General features: G+C 32.4%; 1 protein-coding gene across 1 annotated transcript; it reads right to left on the bottom strand.

The window, feature by feature from the left end:
- Positions 1-262: 262 nt before the first annotated feature.
- Positions 263-14,460, bottom strand: LOC6645737 (trypsin 3A1). The gene is made up of 4 exons (XM_047012353.1): positions 14,295-14,460; positions 901-1,239; positions 537-832; positions 263-471 (listed from the first exon to the last, which is right to left on the bottom strand). The coding sequence occupies exons 1-4, from the start codon at positions 14,458-14,460 to the stop codon at positions 316-318; spliced, it is 957 nt and encodes a 318-aa protein (XP_046868309.1). The 3' UTR covers positions 263-315.
- Positions 14,461-21,075: the final 6,615 nt, after the last annotated feature.

Genomic DNA, 21,075 nt, shown 5'->3' with positions numbered 1-21,075 from the left:
TTAAAAGGCGACTTCATTTTGCTGGCATTAGACTCATTTTGAGTTTTTTAGACAGTAACTGGTCACACTTGGCATATCAAATTTTAATCAGCGGCATTGGCGGGTAAAATTTTAATCCAAAGAGTTAAAATGTTTTTCCATTAAGAACACTATATAGAGTCAAACAAACTATTTCAGAAATAAAAAATTGCAATTAATTTGCAGCTTCATTTTGTAGAAAACTATTTTAAATGAAAATATTTTATTTGCTTTATGTACTAAATATACAATTAATATCACAGTGAAATCACAATAATTTGATCTTGTTTATACTTTTCAGCCTCTGCCTGAAATCACATTCTGAAGCCAAGGAACGTATTTGCTAACCCTGGTATATATGCCAGGTAAGCCAGGACGGGCACAGCCAATTCCAGTGGATACTACACCCACCAAATGGTGCTCTTTGGACATCAATGGACCACCGGAATCAGCCTGTTTTAATGTGGATGTGTTTTGTCTGTTTTATAACTAGTTCCCTCAGCAAATGTTATACTTACCCAACACGAATCAATTTGTCCATTCTCATAGCCGGCACACAATTGTGTCTCACCAATGCTATTGCTTTTGCCCAAAGCACGATAGGATTGCTCACAAGCTTCATTATTCCATATTTTGACAGTGGCCTTGCGCAGGACATCAGCACGATCGCCTTCGGCTTGATTCTCATGGGTCCAGCCCCAACCGGAAACTGTGCCATATTCCTGTTCCAAACTACGTGGACCCTTATCAGAGCTCACACAACTGGGCTGAATGTGTGATGTGAAGCTAATTGGTTGAATCAACTCCAGCAGAGCTTTAAAAAAATACCAAAACTTGATCATTTGAGAAATTGAAATGCTCGAATGTCAGGCTTCATCATACCTATATCATGTTTAACACTATTACAATCATATTGCGGATGTGGCACTATTTGCTTAAAGTCCACTCTCAAAGCATCCGGTCCATTGCCTATACCATTTAGATACTCCCTAATACTATGCAGTCCGACTACACCCTGTATCTGGGCTGGTTTCATAAACTTTTGCAGGCCATTGCAAATGCAATGTCCTGCCGTCAGGATCCAACGTTCATGTATAATTGTGCCACCACAAAAGTGTCCACCACGTCGCATTAAGCTGACCATAAAGGGCATTTCATTCCGTTCCGCTTCACTGCCACCAACGATTTTTGGATTTCTAACTGTACACGGCAAACTGGTAACTATCGGATATGGGAATAATCATAATTAATGTCCAAAATGTTGTTTCAATTTTAAATATATCTAGAATTTACTTTAAGACTTTGTTTTAAGCGCAATAAAGCGCAAATTGGTAATTAACAAATCATTTAAATCGTTTCAATCATTTAAACAAATTATTTTAAAAATTTAAATAAACTAGATAATTATTTTCAAGAATTCAAAATAGGAATTGCTATATTCACAAAGTCTTTCATAAATATTTCAAACTATTTACATTCAATATAGACTTTTAAAGATTTTGTATATTTTTAAAGTTGAAGTTTCGAATGGTTTTATACAATTTTTTCGCGTTTTAAATTTTACCAAGAATTGTCATCAAGAACGTTTAATATTTTACTTTTAACAAAAGTTTATGGAAACATGAGTATTTTATTTATCGTTTTCATTATTTTAACTTTCAAAAATAATTTTATCTACTGCACAATTTTCTCCTGCTTTATCACTTTACAAAAAAAATATGAAAAATTAGTTTTTTTGAACTATTTTTCCTTTTCTTCTTCCTCGTTTCCTTTTTTTGTTTCAAATTTTGGGGATTCACTTAATTAACACTTACAAGCAATTTGGCCATTTGCAAATGTAACAACAATTATGCAAACAAATAATATTAAATAATTAAACATTTTACTTAAATAATTAAAAATTCTAAACGAAAGCGAACTGTTGAAACGGAAACTTCTCAACAAACTGTCACAAATATTCTGTGTGCCAATTAATTTATATATAGGTAGACCAAATGTTTCTCAGTCTATCTGTGCGTGTGTGTGTGTGTATAGGTGAGAGAGGTGTCTAAGCCTCGTTGTTGTGTATGTTCCACTGACTTATTTTCGAATTTCTGGTTACTGTGTTCTATGCGGATTAAGTCGAAAAAGCTCAATTTCTGATAACGAACGGAAGTCAACACACACACACAGACAGAGACAGAGACACCTGTTGCCTCTAGGTGAAGCTTTTGTTACGGGGACTCGATTGCAGCCGGCTAGCACCCATCACGTTTTGGCATTTTAAATGGAGGAGCACAAAAGAAATACACACACACGCACACACACAGCAGACATGTTTTGCGTTTTATGACCCAATGAAGTTCATGACATTGAATGTGGGTGTAGACCCAACAATACACACTTTAGGTGTGACAATATATATGCTGGAATCGATATACATATATCTCTCTATATTTTTGGAGTTTATTGGCTCATTATCCTTAAGCGCACATTTAAATATTGTAATTATAACACGTACTTATTTACACAACAAATTGTGTTATTGAAGTTGTCTCACATAATCATTAATAATAAAATAAATATATATTATTCATGTAATGGTTTATTACTTTTGGTGTAAAATCTATAAATATTTTATAATTTCTGTTTAATTTATGTGTCACTACAACAACTTGCCCTTGAACTTAAACCAAATTTTTGAAAATTTCTCAACTACAAATTTTTAAATGGAATGCATTAATCTTTTAACCAATACTTTGTTTATATAGTTAAGAATATCTTTTAACTTATGAAAACTCAAAAAATTCTTCATAAAAATCAAGAATCCCTTAAAATATCAAAGCTTCTTTTATTTGTTGATTTAGTTTTTAGTCTTGTTGAACCATTTCCTGCAGTTTATTTATGTCAATGTTTTCTTTATTTTATTTATATCTCACTCTCTACGTTTTTTATCTTGTTAAGTATTTTTCAACTTTGCTAAGGTTTTTATCAATCAAAGTCAAGTTAACAAGTCCTGTTATTAACCTTCAGTACTTTTATATTTTGGCCTTACCAAATTCTTAAAGCTAAAAACTGGTTGAGAATTATAAATAAATTAAAGCGAACAAAGAGTGACACAACTTTCAACACTAAAGTTTTTGTTTTTATTCTTATTCACATTATTGTTCTTTTCTTATTCACAATTATATAAACTTTAGATCTTATATCAAACTATATCCAATCTAATATATCATTAAAGTAAGTATAGACTACAAAAACGCATTAGGCCCTAATCATTTGGCTAAAGTTTAAAATCCGTAAGAGTTTTTCATTCAAAGAATCAATTTCCACATTTCAAATCGATTAAATATCGAGAAAAATTGGTAATAGATTGTATTCATGTGATTAAGTCTGAAATTAGTATAATAAATACACAAATATTGTAAATATGAATATAAAATCCTTCACTTAACAATATTTAATCAAAGAATTTATACTCTATAATGGTTAGAATCACTCATTAATGTTTTTACAGGAAAAGCAGATTGAGCTTGATGGTTAAATGAGCAACGAATGACAATGAGAAAGAGTGTCTGCTTAAATATTTTCGAGTCAACTCATTCTTATTTATAAATTCTCTATTGCTCTATTTCAACAATTTCTCTATTCTCTAATCTATTTACAAGTCCTTACAATTCTCCTATCTCATCTAAAGCATTCTTTTTATCCTCCTCGAAACTCTCAATTCTCTAGATCGGAAATGATGGACATATTCTCATCTCAATTAAAGCATTCTCTTTATGTTCCTCGAAACTCTCAACTCTCTAATTTCTCTAGATCGGAAATGATGGACATATTCATGGACACATAACAATTCTACCAATGTTTGTTTGGCCCTCTGCTATATATAATTTGTTTTTGGTTTTGAGAACTTCACCTACATTGCATTGCATTGGCATTGAATTCAGTTTTTACTAACTTATTTTGCATAATTTTCCTGCTCGAATTCGTAAACAGCCTTTAATGTCATATTTCCATCATGAAGTTGCACTTGAAGAATCTAATTAATCATTCACACAATATGCAAATCACATTGAATTACTCAGATGCAAATGCATAACAATGATGATGGGCCAAACAAAACGAGTAGTAATATTAATTGAAATTCAATGTTGATATCAATGTAATTTGACATTAACATTGCCCTTAACAAAACGGAGAAGTGGGCAGAGAGTGGAAACAAAAAAAAAGCTCGCAGTTAAATCAGAAATCTTTCCACGTGGAAATGCATTCTGATTAACATTCTGAACTAGCATATGAATTTTGAAAATTGCAATCAACAGAAATCAGTTCAGTGGAGTAGAAAATACAAAACACAAAAAAAAAAATAAATAATAAAAACCTATTGAATATTAATTGAGAATTATATGTATATTTTTTAACCAGAAATTGAATATAATAACAAAAACACACGCATCCTAAAAGTTCATTGATCGCGGCAGTTCACACACACTCGAAAAATAATGCTAATACGACACCACAAATTGGCCATTAAACTTGGCGCTATGAGACCAAAATAAATAAATAATAATAAACAATAACAACAAAAAGGAAATAATAGTAGTGAGTGAGATATACATACAACATAACAAACATAGTTCCTCCGTCAACGCCAAAAAACAAAACGAGTTTCAAGTGTGCATTGACACTAGATTTAGACAACTTTAGACGCATTCAATGTGAAGGTCGGACAGTTTGGGGTATATTTGCTTTTCCTTTTCAATTTTTTTTCTTTCCTGAGTTCAACGACGTTCTATTTTTCACTTTTTTTTGTTTTGTTTTGTTTGTCAACGTATTTGTTTATAAATTTTGTTGGTGACTAATTACAGTTAAGAGGGAAGTCGTTGAATTTTGGTTATGCGGGTGAACACCTACCATGTACGTTATTAAGTTGGCTAAAAGTGATTGAACCCATTGCAAGCAAAGCGAAAAATACTTCAAGTCAATTGTAGAAATCTTGGAAAACAATCTCGAGAGTTTTGGTCAAGCTCAAGTTCTAATCTGTCAAATGATTTGATATTTAGCTATGAATATTCTTTTGGACAAAAAGCTTAAAAATATTATTAGTGACTGTTTTAAAAAAGTTTTCGTTTAGTGGTAAAGTAAAAATATTTATTATAAAACATGGCTTAGAATATGACTTCCCTTATTTTTTACATCCTTGAAGAGGATATTTTGAAACTAGTCAGCGTTATGAGAAGCAGACGATTCTAATCCCATAAAGTATATATGTATATTTCTGACTAGCATGAGAAGTCGAGTCCAAATATATATGCTGAAGCAGTTAACGGTTTTTAAATGGCTTATACTAGAAGGGCATGACCTCTATTAGTTTTCCTCTAAAATCCTTTATGTTCGAAAGGGTAGATTGAGGCTAAATGACCAGTCGCGTTGCCATGAGATATAGCATCTCAATTCAAAAAGCAAATTATGGCCTGATATAGCATTTATGTTGGTAGTCTATTTTTGGTTAAAAAACTTGTACTATCTCAACATGATAGTATTCAAAATATCTGGTCTGGTGTGTTTTTCTATTCTCAAAAATAAATTTTCTACTCTCAAGACGAGAAAATGGAAAATAGATAACTTTATCGTTTGAAAACAGTAGACAGTAAAAAAATCCTATCAATAGGTAGAAATTGAGTGTCTCTTGAAAATTCTCCAATTTTAGAGGATATCTTAAAGTTATAGGAGGTATCTACTACTGTTGGAGAACACTTACGAATCTCTCTTACTTTCTGATTCGCCAAAATCTAAACCTCTATAGTTGCTTGAGTTTTCTTGGGGCTTTTCTCCTAACTATCTAAATAGTCTACTAGCCAAAGCCCTTAATAATTTTCATCTGTAGTTTCAGAACTTTTACTTGTTTCTAATATCTTTAACGACTCAATCTAAGACTACAGTATTGAAAGAAAACTGACTTCTTTTTGAATATAGGTTCATAAGTTTAGTTTTTGTACAAATTTTTGCTAAATATTTACAGGTTATAATGTTCTCCCAAAGAACTCAACGTTATATTATATTTTTTTGTTTAAACAAATTTGGCGGAATTCAATTAAATTCTTTGTGGGTGAATAGAAAATTAATTGGTAATAATAGACAACTTGTTAATCATATACATTACAACTAAAATTAGATCGATCATATACGTAATTATTAAAAATTAAGCTTAATTAAGCCTACGAAAGAGGAGAAAATAGAACGAACTACAAAATAAAAGATGACAGAAATAAAAAATGTTGGATTTCTTATAAATGAGAAAAAGGATCTAAAGTTAATGTCAATTATAATGATACTTATGGGGCCAGCATTCTATCGTATCATTATAACTGATATTCTTACTTAATGATACAAAACACATGAGTTGATTGTTAAATGGATCGAATCGTTATGTTAGGAATATAAAAAATAAATTAGTAATGATTAGTTAAATTCATAAATAGATCTATAAATGAATATATTCAAAAGTTTAGTACAATATTCTAAGAAATATATTTATATGTAGGTAAATATTACTTACTTGAACTTTTTGGCATCTAAGTTTCGTTTCAAAATAGTTGGATTTCTATGGTTGAAAACTGTTGACAGGCTCACTTATTTGGTTTCAATTATTGCTCGAAAGCCAACTGATAAAGTAATGAGGGCTTTCTGAGCAACAATCAAAATTATATAAGTGTCCAGATGGGCAAATAAGCAAACCAATTCACAAACATTCAGTTTACCAAATGATGATGCTAAAGGACCATTAACACTTTACACTTAACATTTAGTTTCACTTGCCAAAAAAATAAAAAAAATAAGCAAACAAAAGACCCAAACAATTGTTAGATTGTTGGGTTATTAATTTGGCTCAGATAGCCATGTCTGAACGGTATGAGAGCCGGACAGGAACTGCACTTCTGTTGTAAATCCTGTGACGATGTATCCTTTTTGTGATCCTTTTTCCAACGATTCAAGTGGCTTGTGTAACACGAAGTTCACGTTTCGTTTCGTGTCGTTTAGTCGTGGCCGCTTTCAGTCGCATGTAAGGAGGAGGGTTGCTGTCCTTCGGCCTACACGGCGAATGCTTGTTATGCAAAAACGACATCAAAAGGACATCGGTGGTGTCGGTGGAGTTTTTGGCCCGGCTCACGACTTCAGTTAGCCAATCAGATGAAAGTTCAGCTTATTTGTTGCCGCCACTTAATAGTTTTAACAATTGCGCAGGCGTAAATTATGTAAAATTTGTTAACAATTATTTTCATATTTTTGTTTTTGTGTTTTTTTTATTGCAGAGTCAAACTGTTAACGCCCCTAAAAGTGAGATATAGTTGATATATTTCAATTTTTAAATACACTATTCATACACTGTGCACATCAAAAATGAGGGTGGAATTAGCCTAACTAAAGACCTTTAATTATAGTTTTATAATACTCGATCTATCTATCTGGAAGGTTTTGTATATACTAAACTGAATAATATACAGCTGCTAGCTGGATGTTTAAAAGCTTTTCACTTTGTCTTCGAGCAATTCAAATAATCTGACTAGTTTTTTGCCGAGATAATTCTTAGACCCCCTTATAATTAGGTCCTAAGATGTATTTGTGAGATGCTTGAAAAGATATTGGCTGATCAGAAACAGAATATGGGATATATGTATAAATGGAACTTTTAGTTTTTCATAAGTGACAAATTAACCCCTTTAGATTTAGGTGACATTTTCCCCCCAATGAAGCAATGCTGAGAGGTGCGTCCATCGGAGATAATAAAAAGGATTGTGACTGAAGCAATGATATTTGCTCAACAATAGCAAATATAGTTTGAACAGTCAAACTTCCCTAGAATGAACTGATTTATAATGAACCTTACCGAATCTTCCATGAATGTTTCATTCGAATTTCTAAAGAATAAAGTTGTTTTCTGATTGTGAAATTATTTCCGGAAATTTCGTATGTAAGTATTAGCCAATAAAATGTTAAATATCACAATAATTGTGCAAAATATATATTCATAATATATTTTATAACGAAATTTATAAGAATTTACAAGAAATAATTATTCTTTATCAAGGTTTACTTGGTGAAATTAAAGGATTATAACTTAGAGCACATTTTCTTCAGGAAAAAACTTTTGTTAATTATTGCTTTTGTTTAGATTTCAAATTTTTTGAGTATTATGAATTCTTGGCTTGAGGTCATTCTTAGAAAATTTTATAAAAGGATGAGATAAGTTTCTCTTTATTTCAAAAAGTATTAAAAGTAATGCTCAGAATCATCAATTGTTTCTTTATAGCATTTTGAATACATAAATGGTCAATAAAACAGCATAAGTCAGCTCTTTTACAACTCTGTTTTAAATATTGCGGTTGCCACAATTAAATAAAACATTTTGTATAGTTTTTACGACATTAAACAGCTTAAAAAATGTGCCCTAAAAATCGCTCTGATTGCTCTGATGGTCAACAGAAATCTTATTTCAACAATTTCTACAAATAATTTTTCATAGCCTTCAAATATGAACTAAAAATATGGTTTGGTTTTTAAAAACTCTTCAAAAGGTCCTGACAATCGTTTTTCTATAACCACCCCAATTTCATAATATTTCCAATCATTTACAAATCATTTTTAAATGTCTTTTTAATTAAATCAGTGATAAATGAGCTCATTTTCTGATCAAAAATAACTTTTTTGGATGGAGAAAATGGCTTCTAAGCACAAATCCCCTTGATGAGTTGGTTTCTCTTTAGTTTTAACTTGTTTTAGAGTCATTTTTTCAATCACACATGGCGATAGTCTTACTTTTTGTTATGGTACTTTACATAAATCAGATTTTAAGCATTTTCGTGTCCTTTTTTTCAACATAAAGACTCATGAAGATGATTTTCGATAAAACTATCTTTCAAATTCTGCTCTGAAATGCTATCCGAAATGTTATTCCAACGATTTCAACAGTTATTTGCTCTTTAAATTAGACTCACAGATGTTTTTAATTCTATCTCTTTTAATTTTGGGCCTAAATATTGGTATTTCAAAAGAGGTTTGTTGCTCTAGGATCTATCCAAAATCTTATTCCGATTGCTGTCTTTAACCTCAACAAGGATGATCTGAAAATAGCTATTGAAATTATTGGAATTTTAAATAAGCAACAACTTCTACCTATTTACATTTTTGGAATGGTGAACCACAAAAACACTTATACTATGTTCGTTTGGTATGGAAACTAAATCTCTAAGGCAATCTCACTTGAATGACATTTACATTTTATTTGGTAAATTGTGATTGACAAGATGTTGACACGCTTTTAAGTTCGACCATGTTTAACCCCATCGCGGCTTAAAGAAACTTTTACGCTTAGTTTAGTTCAATTAAATATGCAATTGTACATTGTATTTGTAAAGAAGTGCATCCACAATGCTAATCATCATTATCATCATCACCATCATCATCATCATCAACATCAGCGTCATCATCATTGTCCTGGTGAATTATTGATAAGATTGAAAAACAAGAAAACAGGTAATATAGTTGAGATATGTTTGTGCATGTTGCGAATCCGCTACATTTCAATATGTTAATTACTTTTTGACTTTTGGATATGCACCCTACCGCTTCTATCTACCTACCACCTTGAGTTGAGCCTTGATGTAAAGTATTTTAAGCATCGTTGCAATTTCCCTAGTGATTATAATACGCTCTCAACTCTCTGACTCTCTGGGCTCACGGTTTAACAAATGCCAAAATCTATTGAAAAGGACATTTTGCCAGAAATAACAGGAGGAAGCAGAAGAAGAAGAAGTAAAGAAATCAAGAAACATACATACATATGTACATATGTATATACATTTTGTATCCCTATCCCTCAGTATAAACAAAATAGAAAGTTTCTTACCTAAAATGTGTCTACAATTTGGAAATGTTTTGTGCCCTGACATCGTCTCTGGGTAGGCCAAAAGAGAAGCTAGAATGAGGAAAACCCTTATCCATCTCGATTCGCGGCATTGTTTTCTGCGTGACAATTGGCCCAATTTATTATTCATTAGGTTAAAAAGTCAGAGCAATATGGCAATAGGAAATAGCAAAGCAGGCAACAGAATCACACAACTGACAGCCAGCCAAGACTCAACCATTAGTAATGCCAGTGCAGAAGGAAATGCAGGCACTTCAAACGGACGACGACGACGACGACGAAAGGGCAGAGACCAAGGGAAAGGCAAAGGTAAAGGACGATGTTGCCAATGTTTTGGATTTCAACATTTAATGGCTGAATAACGTTGTTTTTTTTTTGCTATAAAATTTTCTAATTGATTTGCTACTAGGAAGAAGCAAAACAAAACCAACAAAAATACACAAATAAAACTTTTTTTTATTTTCCTTTCTATTTGTTTGTTGTTTTGGACTTGAAACTTTTGTAGACTTGCCGCGAATGGTATACGTTAATTAGGTTGTGTCAGTAAGATTTAAGTTAGTTCAACTCAACGGACTAAGTGCGAGTAGAGTATCGATAGTTGGACAGGTGACCAAAAGGAACATCAAATGAGTAACGAAATTCGGAGTCATGGACCTAGATGGAAGCTTACCTGAGTTTGTTTTGGAACATAATAAATAATTAATCGAGTATTAAGGATTTAGTTAAGTTTGTGTCTTTAAAGTTTTTCTTAAAAAGTAGTTTTAGAAATGTACCAATTAGAAGACATTTCAAGTATGTAAAAATCATATAAAAATAACCTCCAATAGCAGGAGATAGAGAGAGTCAAGTTGGTATAAAGAAGAATATAAAGAAGTCTATAAATATTTTTATTTTCAAACTGTTTTAAAACTAACAAGTGAAGTATTCTCAAGTTGATGATCTTTAAAGTAAATCAAGTGGAAATTGCAGAGATCAGGTATTCATTTTGATTCTAATATATCAAAAATAAAGGCAGATCTGATTAGAAGAATAAAAGGCCAGAGTGCAAAAAACCTTACGAAAATATTCCAACCCGTTTTTTAAATACGTTTAGAAGCATTTTCCATTCTGAATACTTGGTTTGAACCCCTCTCACTTGCCTTTCCTTGGATTTGGCCCTTAAACTGATAAATTGTGATTTTATATTGACTTCTACTCAATACTCAAAACATTATCTAAATAAGCTATATATCACTTAAGGTAGGTATAAATGGGCCATAAAGTGATTTAATAGTAAATAATAAACGATTCATGAAGGTATAAAAAAGAAATTGAATGCAAAAGTATAGAAAGATTAACTTAAAATATCTAATTATAGAATTTATGACTCAACCTGTGGTAGAACTTTGAAATCTGTAACAAATGCTCAAAATTAAATAATTCTGAAGCAACTTCGCGTTAGTTTTAAAAGGTTTTTTGTTTCAATTTCAAAATTTCGATATCCTTAGAAATGTTGCATATTATTTTAAGCTTCTGATCTGAATATTTTTGATTAGTACTTTTGTAAGTTTCGATCTTGCTTTAAATTGTGTTTATTTTATTATATTTCTAAGACTTAAATGTTAAATTAATTTCACAAAAAAAAAGTGTACCAATCTAAAATCACTGACTTACTCACGTTTTGTAGCCTAAATTCCCTTTCAATTATTGATTATTTTTTATACGGATATATTCTAGTATTATATTGTTCATTTCAAGGGGTTGTCAAAACTTTCTTTTAAAGTCAAAACAAAGTTTTGTTAATCAACTTATTAAACAATTCTCCAACTTGATAGCATATGCTTGAGATTCTTATTTTCGGGTTGATGAAGTGAATTAACCCACACCCCTCTCTCTGTCCTTACTCTCCCCTTGAAGAGAGAGAGAGAGAGGGATAGAGAGAGAGAGAGGGGTGGAAAAGTCATGAAAATGCATTTTCCATGTTAGCTGCTATTCAAATTGCTTAATTGCGTATTAAATATGCAGAAAAGTAGGCAAAAAGAACGCAAAAATATCCCCACAACATGGCCTAGGCCAGGTATAAAGCATAAAACGTTGACCAAATTGCTGTGGCAAGTGTGAATATCCAGTATATGTTGATATGTATATGTATGTATGTGTGTATACATATATCAACAGAGACATTATATCGCTTGACAGTTTTTACTGGCAGTTCTCTCCAAAAAACCAACCAAATAAATGCCCCGCCTACCGCCATTTAAGCCAACCTTCTCGCAAAATGACACCTGATTTGCCACACACACACACACACACCAACACACACTCTACACATCCCTGCAACCTTTATCGAAAAAGGTTGAAAGTCACTGACAAGAGGCAAGTGTATCTGTATCTGTAGGCATTTTACCCAAAAAAAAAACAAAAATTTTTTGGATGGATATTTTTGCTGCTTCTTGTTTTCTGTTTGCTGTTTAATTGACGAGTGCTTTCTACGAATGTGTCAACCATTGTGGTGGAAAGAAGTCAAGGAATTGACTTAATAGAATTTCCATTTGTGTCCATTAACCTGAAGGCTGGAGGAAGCAGGCAGGCATTGGAAAGTGGCTCACCGTTGCCCTTATGCCCAGTTTATGCCTTTTCCAAATGGTGGTAAAATTTATATGGAATATTGATAATTCATTAATATAATGAGATTGAAAGCAGCAGCAGCAGCAGCAGCAGCAGGTACTACATCATTTAACTCACTCTGTCTGCAAGTGATGTGGGATCAGTTCGACTACAAGAAAAAGGTTCTTAAAAGATTAAATCATCAATTATTACCTCATAAAGAGTATATTCGCTTTATCTCGCGTCTTCTTCGGTAACTTTTCTTCTAGCTGAGAAGAAAATCTCATATCTCTACAAACATAACTTTTGTGAAATCGAGAAAAACTACAAATAACTCAAGCTGGAATTATTAAACTTAAATTAAGATGTATTTGTAGTGGGTATAATTTTTTAAGCATTAATGGACATCTAAAGTAAAATTCCACAAAGATTTCCAGTACTTTTATATCCAAAATGGATAAATATGTAAACCCATACGTAAGATCCTAGAAGACATTCTTAGCAATAGGCTTAGTACATTCAAATTATCATACGACACCAACACAAAGCTCAAACTGAGTCCTTAAGTCGAATTCATCAGGAATAATTTTAACCAAACATATATATAAAACAGATTTTCAAATCTAGAGTCTTGAACCTCAAAAACCTATGAGTTAAATGGAAAAGAATAGGGTTTCAACTTTAAAGAATAAGATATCTCTGGGTTAAGGGGAAATCTTGAATGTCCACGTAGTAAAGATAGATAAACCAAAGTGAATAACCAGAGATAGGCAAATCTATTTAGGCCTAAACAAAAGAGTTTGAGTTCTTCAGTACAAGGTCTTTGTTACGAAATTTTAGTTAGATATATCAGCTGAAAGTATGTTGAATAGAAAAGTTATAGAATAAGTGTTGAAATATATGTAAATCCAAGAACCCAAAAGGTAATTCACCACAAATAGAAGCAAAGTAAGTAAGGAAAATATTTTAACAGAAGTCTGCTAGAATACTATTAAATTAAGTTAAATATTAATTTCCACATAAAGATTATTGACCTCGAGCCGGCCAAATTGCAAGGTTTGATTTAAATTTCAAATAGGTCGTCATCTAAGCAGATAATATAAAGATTATAGTTAAAACCAATAGAAATAGATCTAAAGAAGTGATTTATCACAGCGTAGGAAGAAAATGCTCAGATTAATTGACAAGGCTTAAACAATATCTCCTAATTATACCCCTCAAAGCTGATGTTTAGAATCGGATCATCAAGAGATATATATTAATATAAAAAAGAAGGACTAAAGCCCATATGAAAAGTATAAACAAGAAAGGATTATCTATATATTTTTTGCTTCAAATATTTAGTTTGTTCTGTACTTTTTGTGCAAATGAAAGGTTAAAAATAAATTTGCGAAAAGGACTTATTCCCATGAGAGATAGAGCGAGGGGGACAAAGAGTTAATAATGGCTACTAAATGCAAAGTCAACTTGTCAAAGGCCATTTTATGGAAGTATTGGTTGGCATAAGTTTTACATAGTTTTTTTTGTGTTTTTAATTGATTTCCATTTATAGTTTTGAATGCTAGCTAGCATTATTTTGCACTTAGAGATAGAAATATATATTTTGTGAGTCCATTGCTTAACTTTGCCATTTTGCATTTATCTCTCTCTCTCTCTATCGCTCTCCCTCTCTCTCCTTTTCTTTTGCCCTTTACCCCGCATATTAAGCGGCGGTCATTGGTCACTTTACTGACCAGCACAAGGCATGTCACACACACACACACACACACACACACACACCAACTCGACACTACCCTCTGGAAAAACTTGTTATTGTTATTTTCATAAAACTCATTTCGCTTGACCATTCCATACGATGAATATTCGACATTTGTGTGTGTGGTGGTGGTGGTGTTGGTGGTGTTGGTGGTGCTGCTACTGGCGATGTTGTTGCCAATGGTGGTGGTCATGGTGGTGTTAGTTAGGGGTTGCTACATGATGATAATGATAATGACGACGACGATGACGATGATGATGATGATGATGATGTTGGTCAAGTCAGCATGTTAGCCTCTCTGGCTGACTCTGCGATCGACTTGCCCTTTGCGAGGGGTTGTTTAGGCATTTGCTAGTCCATCTAAAAATGGCGTTCGTAAAGCCTAAACATATTAAGCCAATTTTGACTAATCATACCATAAAGAATCTAAAGAATTATATACAGATATTGAGTATATATGTATGTATTCATTAAATGTTTGTAGTAATTTTTTAGTCAACCAGAAATTCCTAATTATAAATTGTTAAAAGATGATTCAAGAGTTTCTAAAGCGTTGAAAAATATGTGAGGTCGGGTTTGGTTTATCATAATTAAAAAACAAATTATTGGAAAAAAAACAAGGATTATTGTTTAGGATTGTATATTCCATTTTAGATATTATATAAAATATTGCCATATTTAGTGTAAAGTTTTTTTATATTAAACTTGAAATCATATTAAATATAGAAGGATAAGACCTTTCCCCTCTAAAAATCCTTTACTCAAAAAATGATAGTTATTTCTTATTTTCTCTTAAAAAGCTTGTGCTCCTTAGGAGCTAAAATATATAAATATGTATATATATTTAATTGGATTGAATAAGGGCGTAGCCGCGGTACGGGCAGGGGATGTTAGCTGCAAGAAATTCCATTAAATTTTTGTTTTAAACAATTCATTTAGTTCAATTCATTTGAAGCTAAAGTTCTGTTTCACTTTTTTATTTTGGAATTCAAAAGAAAATGTATTTAGAAAAGTTAAGAGATGAATGCTAAAAGGAATAGACAACATTGGCCATGCCCTCTTCCCACATGAATTCTGGCTACGCCCTTGGGATTAAGTATGAATTTTATATCGATAAAAGGACAAAATCAAGCATAAAAGTTGCAAAATGTTCTAAATAAATTCATTTGTTTGTAATTCGTAACTAGTTTCAGTTTTGAAAGACGGCACTATAAGCCTAAAATGGCTTATGGGAGATTTTTATGTTTTTTTGCAACTAAATCTAAATCTTCATTTATATTGTACTTTCCGATAGACAAAGTTAGATACAGTATAATCCGAAGACATACTAACCGGAGGCCCTTTCATATAAATTTGTATTGGGACCAACCAATCATTCATCGAACATCGAACGGAGTCGTTATAACCGGATTCTACTGTATATCCACACATATAGAATTTAAACAAGTCAATATTATTACGATCAAGAATATATATACTAAATATTTGATGAACTCTTAGGCACACACTTTCTTAAGAAGTTAAGAACATATACATTTCTTTATTCATATGCTTAAGAATATATTCAAAGAGTATGTACCTATGTACATATATAATGCACATAAAGATTTTCTAACCCTTATGGAAGGGTATGCAATGAAAATTCTTATCGATAAATCGTACACATGGTACATAAGGCCATACAAACACATCCTTGCCTGTTGATAAATAAAATATTGCTTAAGCTAACGCAAAAACAAGCAACTAATTCAATGAAATTTTTTCTTTTTTTTCTTTGTTTGTTTTTAAACAAATATTTTGCTTAGAATTTGCAATTTTTATGATTTATGCTTATCAACAAATTGAGCAATTTCCTTTAAATTTATAAACAATTATTATTTGTTGTTTATAATAAAAGGAATAGACTACATTTTGGTTAAAAAAAATTGGCCATGCCCTACGCCTAAATGTATGCTAAACTCTAAGCAAACTCGCACACAGCGGCCATCTTTGAAAAAACACACATACACACACATACAGGAGAGACTCGCATGGGCGCACACACACACACATACACGCACAGACACACACACACAGATACAAAGAGCAAAGAAGCAACAACATTGCCAATTTCACTTGATAAATTTTTCCAATCTTTTGTTTATAACAATTTAGGCCAAAAAAAGGCTCAAAAGCTTACCAAAACAACAACAAAAACTGTCCGCCAATTGTCGAAATGAAAAGAGAATTTCAAGTGTGTGTGTATGTGTGTGTGTGTGTTTGGGTTTTTTGTCTTTTTTTTCTCGTTGTTTTGTTTGTGCTTTTTTTTTCTTCATTTTTGGTCAACTTTTTTTTTTTAATATTTTCCAATCGAAATTTTTAGTTTTTGACAAAAATTTATATGAAAAAAAATGCAAATTTTAGCTTTTGAATAACTGTTTTATCTCGTGTAGGTCTTTTTTGGCTTTTTGTTATAATGTTTTGTCGGCGTTGTGTTGTTTTTTTGTAATTTTTTTGTATTTTTCACTTTTTTGTGGCTTGGCTCTCTCTGGGCTAGTTTCTCGGTCTCTCGCTTCTCTCTCTTTGCTCTTTTTTAAGGCCAGTTTACATTTTAAAGTTTCAATTGCGCAAAATCCAACCAAAAAGTGTGAGGGCAGCTCTAAAAAACCACGTGCAGCCTTCTGACTTTTTGAATTCATCATTGAAATGGCTTTTTGTTTAAATATTTACCGCGCACTTTTCAAAAAAAATATTAAAAAAAATAACAACTTTACCAGACATTTAACTAACATTTTGTCCATTTGGAAAAAAACTTGGAAAAAAAAAATAAAAATAAATTTTAAAAGTTCTTTTGGTTCGCTTTTTATCGGACCGTGTTGCTTGCCCTGCCACGCACTTTTCACAACTAAATTCACATTTTAAAAAACTGACAGCGGCTGCTGCGAAATCAAACACAAAAATTTTATACCGATCGCTCTTGCCTCTTTTTTTTTTTACTTCTTAGTTTTTTTGTTGTGTTGTGTGTTGTTCATCCTGCAAAGGGGTGAAACGTAATTTGTTTTGCGCGGCAAAAAAAAATTGAAATAAAATAAACGGAAAAAGGGCAGGCAAAATATCATCCCCCTTTTAGTTTGAGTAGGCAACCCGTTTTTTAGGGTTTTCTCTCTTCTCCCTATTGTGCGTTCTCTGTATGTGTGTGTGTGTGTGTGTGTGTGTGTGTGCCGGCAAATCTCATCATCATCATCATCATCATCCTCAACGTCCTGATCCTGATCGTCATGATCTTTGGTTACGTCATCATCATGTTGTCCTTAGATGAATTTCTGTCGCACACCATTTATTCAAGGCATTAAAATCAAAAACTCTGTACATTTAAAACCATATCACCGATTTTTATATACTCTAACTACAGAGAGAGATGCCTTTCTACAGACTTTTAAACACCATTGTTGACTTTTTACCCCCTTTTTTTGTACTCGAAATTTCGAATATTATGATATATAATACTTTCTTTCTCTTTCTTCAAGATTACCTTCCATGTTTTTCTATTGTCCTGCTTTAATTAGAAGCTATTTGTTATTGCCTCTAAGGACAAGTAGTTACAGAGAAGATCACCAAAGACTTTAAATCAAATTACAAAAAAACTATGTCAAAGTTTCTAAAGCTCTTAAAACAAGTTACAAGAAGGACTAGGTTAAACTTTTTAAAGGTCCAGATTTTCTTATATTTTCTTATTTAAAAAGAAAATTATAGAAAGTTATAGGACATAGGTCCTTCTTAAAAGTTTTTCGAATAATTTCAGTTACTTTAATATACCCATCATTCATAGGGTATAGAAATGATTTGTACTTTGCTCAGTCTATATTCTACATTTCAGTTGAACTCGACAAACAAACAAAAAACAATAAGCGAGACAGAGAATTCAAGAGATAGAAAGAGAGAGAGAGAGAGACAGAGAAAGAGAAAGACACATCCTTTGTTGGCCTGCTGCTTTTTTTATCCTCTGAAATCTTTGTTTGGCGCGCTTTTGGCATTTGCTTTCCGGTTTTTTCCTCATTTTTTTTGACAAGACATTTTTGTTTGGTCCTTTTGCAAGCTATTTGAAAACGATCAGTGAATATTGCTTTTTTTTTTGGTGTTTTTGGGAAACGTTTATTATAAATTGCAAAATGGAATTCTTTGATATATAATGTGATCGAACAGTTAACCTTAACTTTTCACATAGAACTTATCTGATTCATTCTTATAGAAAAGTTTTTCTATTCAATAAATTTTATTTTATAGATCAATTCGATAATCACAAAATAAAGCCAAATCTGTCTATCACTGTCGATTTATGTATTTAACTACCAATTTTGACCGTGTCTTACAATAGAAACGAAAGTCATATATATATATAAAGCCTTTTAGCAAATGTTTAAGCCTTTTGAATATATCCTTTTTCTAAACAACAATTTTGAAAGAATTTCAATGAAAGCAGATTGATTTTTTAAAGGAAAAGAGAGGATCAACAATCTTGACTTTGTTGAGCTTTAGTTTAAGTCAGTTTTGTTGGATTTGCAAAACTAGTCAGTGTTACTTAGCTGATAAGTATATTAGTTTTTTAATGATATTGAAATGTGTTTAGTAGATTTGTTTGAAAGGAAAATTAAGATAAAATCTTAAATCTTAAGATTTATCAGATTGTCAGGCTTTAAAAAAAAAAACTATTTATTTACTGGATTTTAGTTTTTTAGAATCATTTTTGTAATCTAGTTTTTGGTTTTTTAAGTTTCAAAATCCATAGTTAAAGACGATGTCCATATATGGGATAAGCCCATTGAGGGTCTATTGAAGATTTTTGAAGAAAATAAAGAAGATTTTTTTGTATTATCTAATTTTGCAATGTTCTCGGTGAGGCTGCAACTTTGATCCCTATTACGAACGAAAAGGTGATCATCATCAGATGAGGTGAATGAACTATAAGAAAGATGGGAAATGCAGCCACCAGAGACATTTAGGGGCCCAGGTAAAAAACGAAGACTGAATAGCAAGATTTTCTACTTTTTTCTTCGTTGTTGTTGTTCTTCTTGTTGCTGTTTGTTGTGTCCTTTGTCAACCAAAAAGACAAGAAGAAGATTGAAAAAGGCGCAACTAATTTAAGACATGAGAATAAATGAACGGGGAGGGTAATACAAAAGGGAGGTAGAAGCAACCCTTAGCAATAGATCCTAGAAGATTCTATATATGTATGCCCAATATAGGTATAGTTCATTTCGGTTCATTTCTTCACTCAATCAATCTATAAAAAACAACAGCAAAAAAAAAAAGTCTATCACGCTCCTCATCTAGCCTTTAATTTCTGCACATTGAACCCAAAAATTTAGGATTTTTAATTGCAAAACAAGACAGAGTGAGCGAGAGAGAGAGAGAGAGTTAGTGAGGGGGGTGAAGAGGGAGGGTTAGTTTATAGTTTATTTTTTATAGGGTTTTTTTTTGTTTTCTTCCTTCTTTTTTTGGGCAAAAATAGAAAATATTTGCACGCATATCCCAGCAATTACTTACGGTTTTGTGAGCACTTCCCTAACAAACACAGGGCGCAAAAATTGTGGATGGATGGTTAAAAAAAGTAAAAGGGGAGGGACACCCCTTTTCGAGAAAGGATCTCAACCAAGTTGGCTGCCTCCCTGAAACTCTAGATAGGCAATTCTGTCAGCAAAGTCTCTAAAAAACTTGACTTGGCCCGCAGAGAGCAAGAGCAAAAGCAAAAACTAATCAAACACCTACGCCAAAAAGTCTTTGAGAATCCCATCAAGTGGGCGATCAATTTACAAAACACAACGAAATCAGTTTCAACCGTAAAACCTCTGGCAGCTGCGCAAAAAAAATAGGAAAAAACGCTATACATACAGAAAATGCATCCCGCTGCAAAAAATGGGAATCTCGAAAACAAAGAGAAATATAAAAAAAAAAGGGGGAAATTCAATGCCGTGAAAAGGGTAGACTGAGCGAGAAGAGACCTCGACTGATTGCATGAATGGATGGGATGTGATGGGATGGGATGGGATGGGATGGATGGATGGCGCAATGGCAAAGGTCCTGAGTTCGTTATCCTTGCCCAAAATCGTCGTCGTCGCGCTGCCGAACAATGAGGCAAAACGCGCGCTCAGCTTAGTTCAGTCTGCATCATCATCATCCTCATCATCATCATGGGCATCATCATTATCGTCATTCTCATCTGACAGCGCAACTGCAGCGGTTTTTTATGCCACTCTCTAGACTAGTTATAGGGTTGGGATTTACTTCCTTCTTCCTTCTCCTTCTTCCTCTGGTGTGTGCATTGTTTTGTTGTTGTTGTTGTTGTTGCTGTTGCTCTCGACAACAAAAAATGGGTGTTAACGGCTGCTGCTTCTGCTCCTCCAGACAACCAGCCAGCCAGTCAGTCCGTTTGTCCCTCGGCTTATTGTTGATGATAATGATGACTTTGCAAGTACATAATGTTAATGCTGATCTCGTTGAGAATCAAAATAATGAAATGCGCTTCCGCTTAGTTTTCATTCCTGATGAAAATTTGTATATCTACTTTGAAGTATTCTAATGAAAACGGAACTAAACTTGAAGTTGACTTAATCGATTCGATTCCCAGTTGTTCTAATAATTTCCTTTGAGAATGTCTTTAATTTTTCCTATGAACTTGAAAGGTTTCTAAAGTTCTTAAACTGTTTAATAATTGGCTCATTTTATTTTTAAGATGGTTTACTCTTGCCTAGCATATTGATGTTTGAAAACTATATTTTATATAAATTTTTAAAAGCAGCTAAATAAATGTGAAAAGACTTATTGATTTATG

The sequence above is a fragment of the Drosophila willistoni genome, assembly GCF_018902025.1.
Source record: "Drosophila willistoni isolate 14030-0811.24 chromosome XR unlocalized genomic scaffold, UCI_dwil_1.1 Seg8, whole genome shotgun sequence".
NCBI lineage: Eukaryota > Metazoa > Arthropoda > Insecta > Diptera > Drosophilidae > Drosophila > Drosophila willistoni.
The sequence above is the reverse complement of the archived record's forward strand: the minus strand, read 5'-3'. Positions and strand labels throughout refer to the sequence as shown.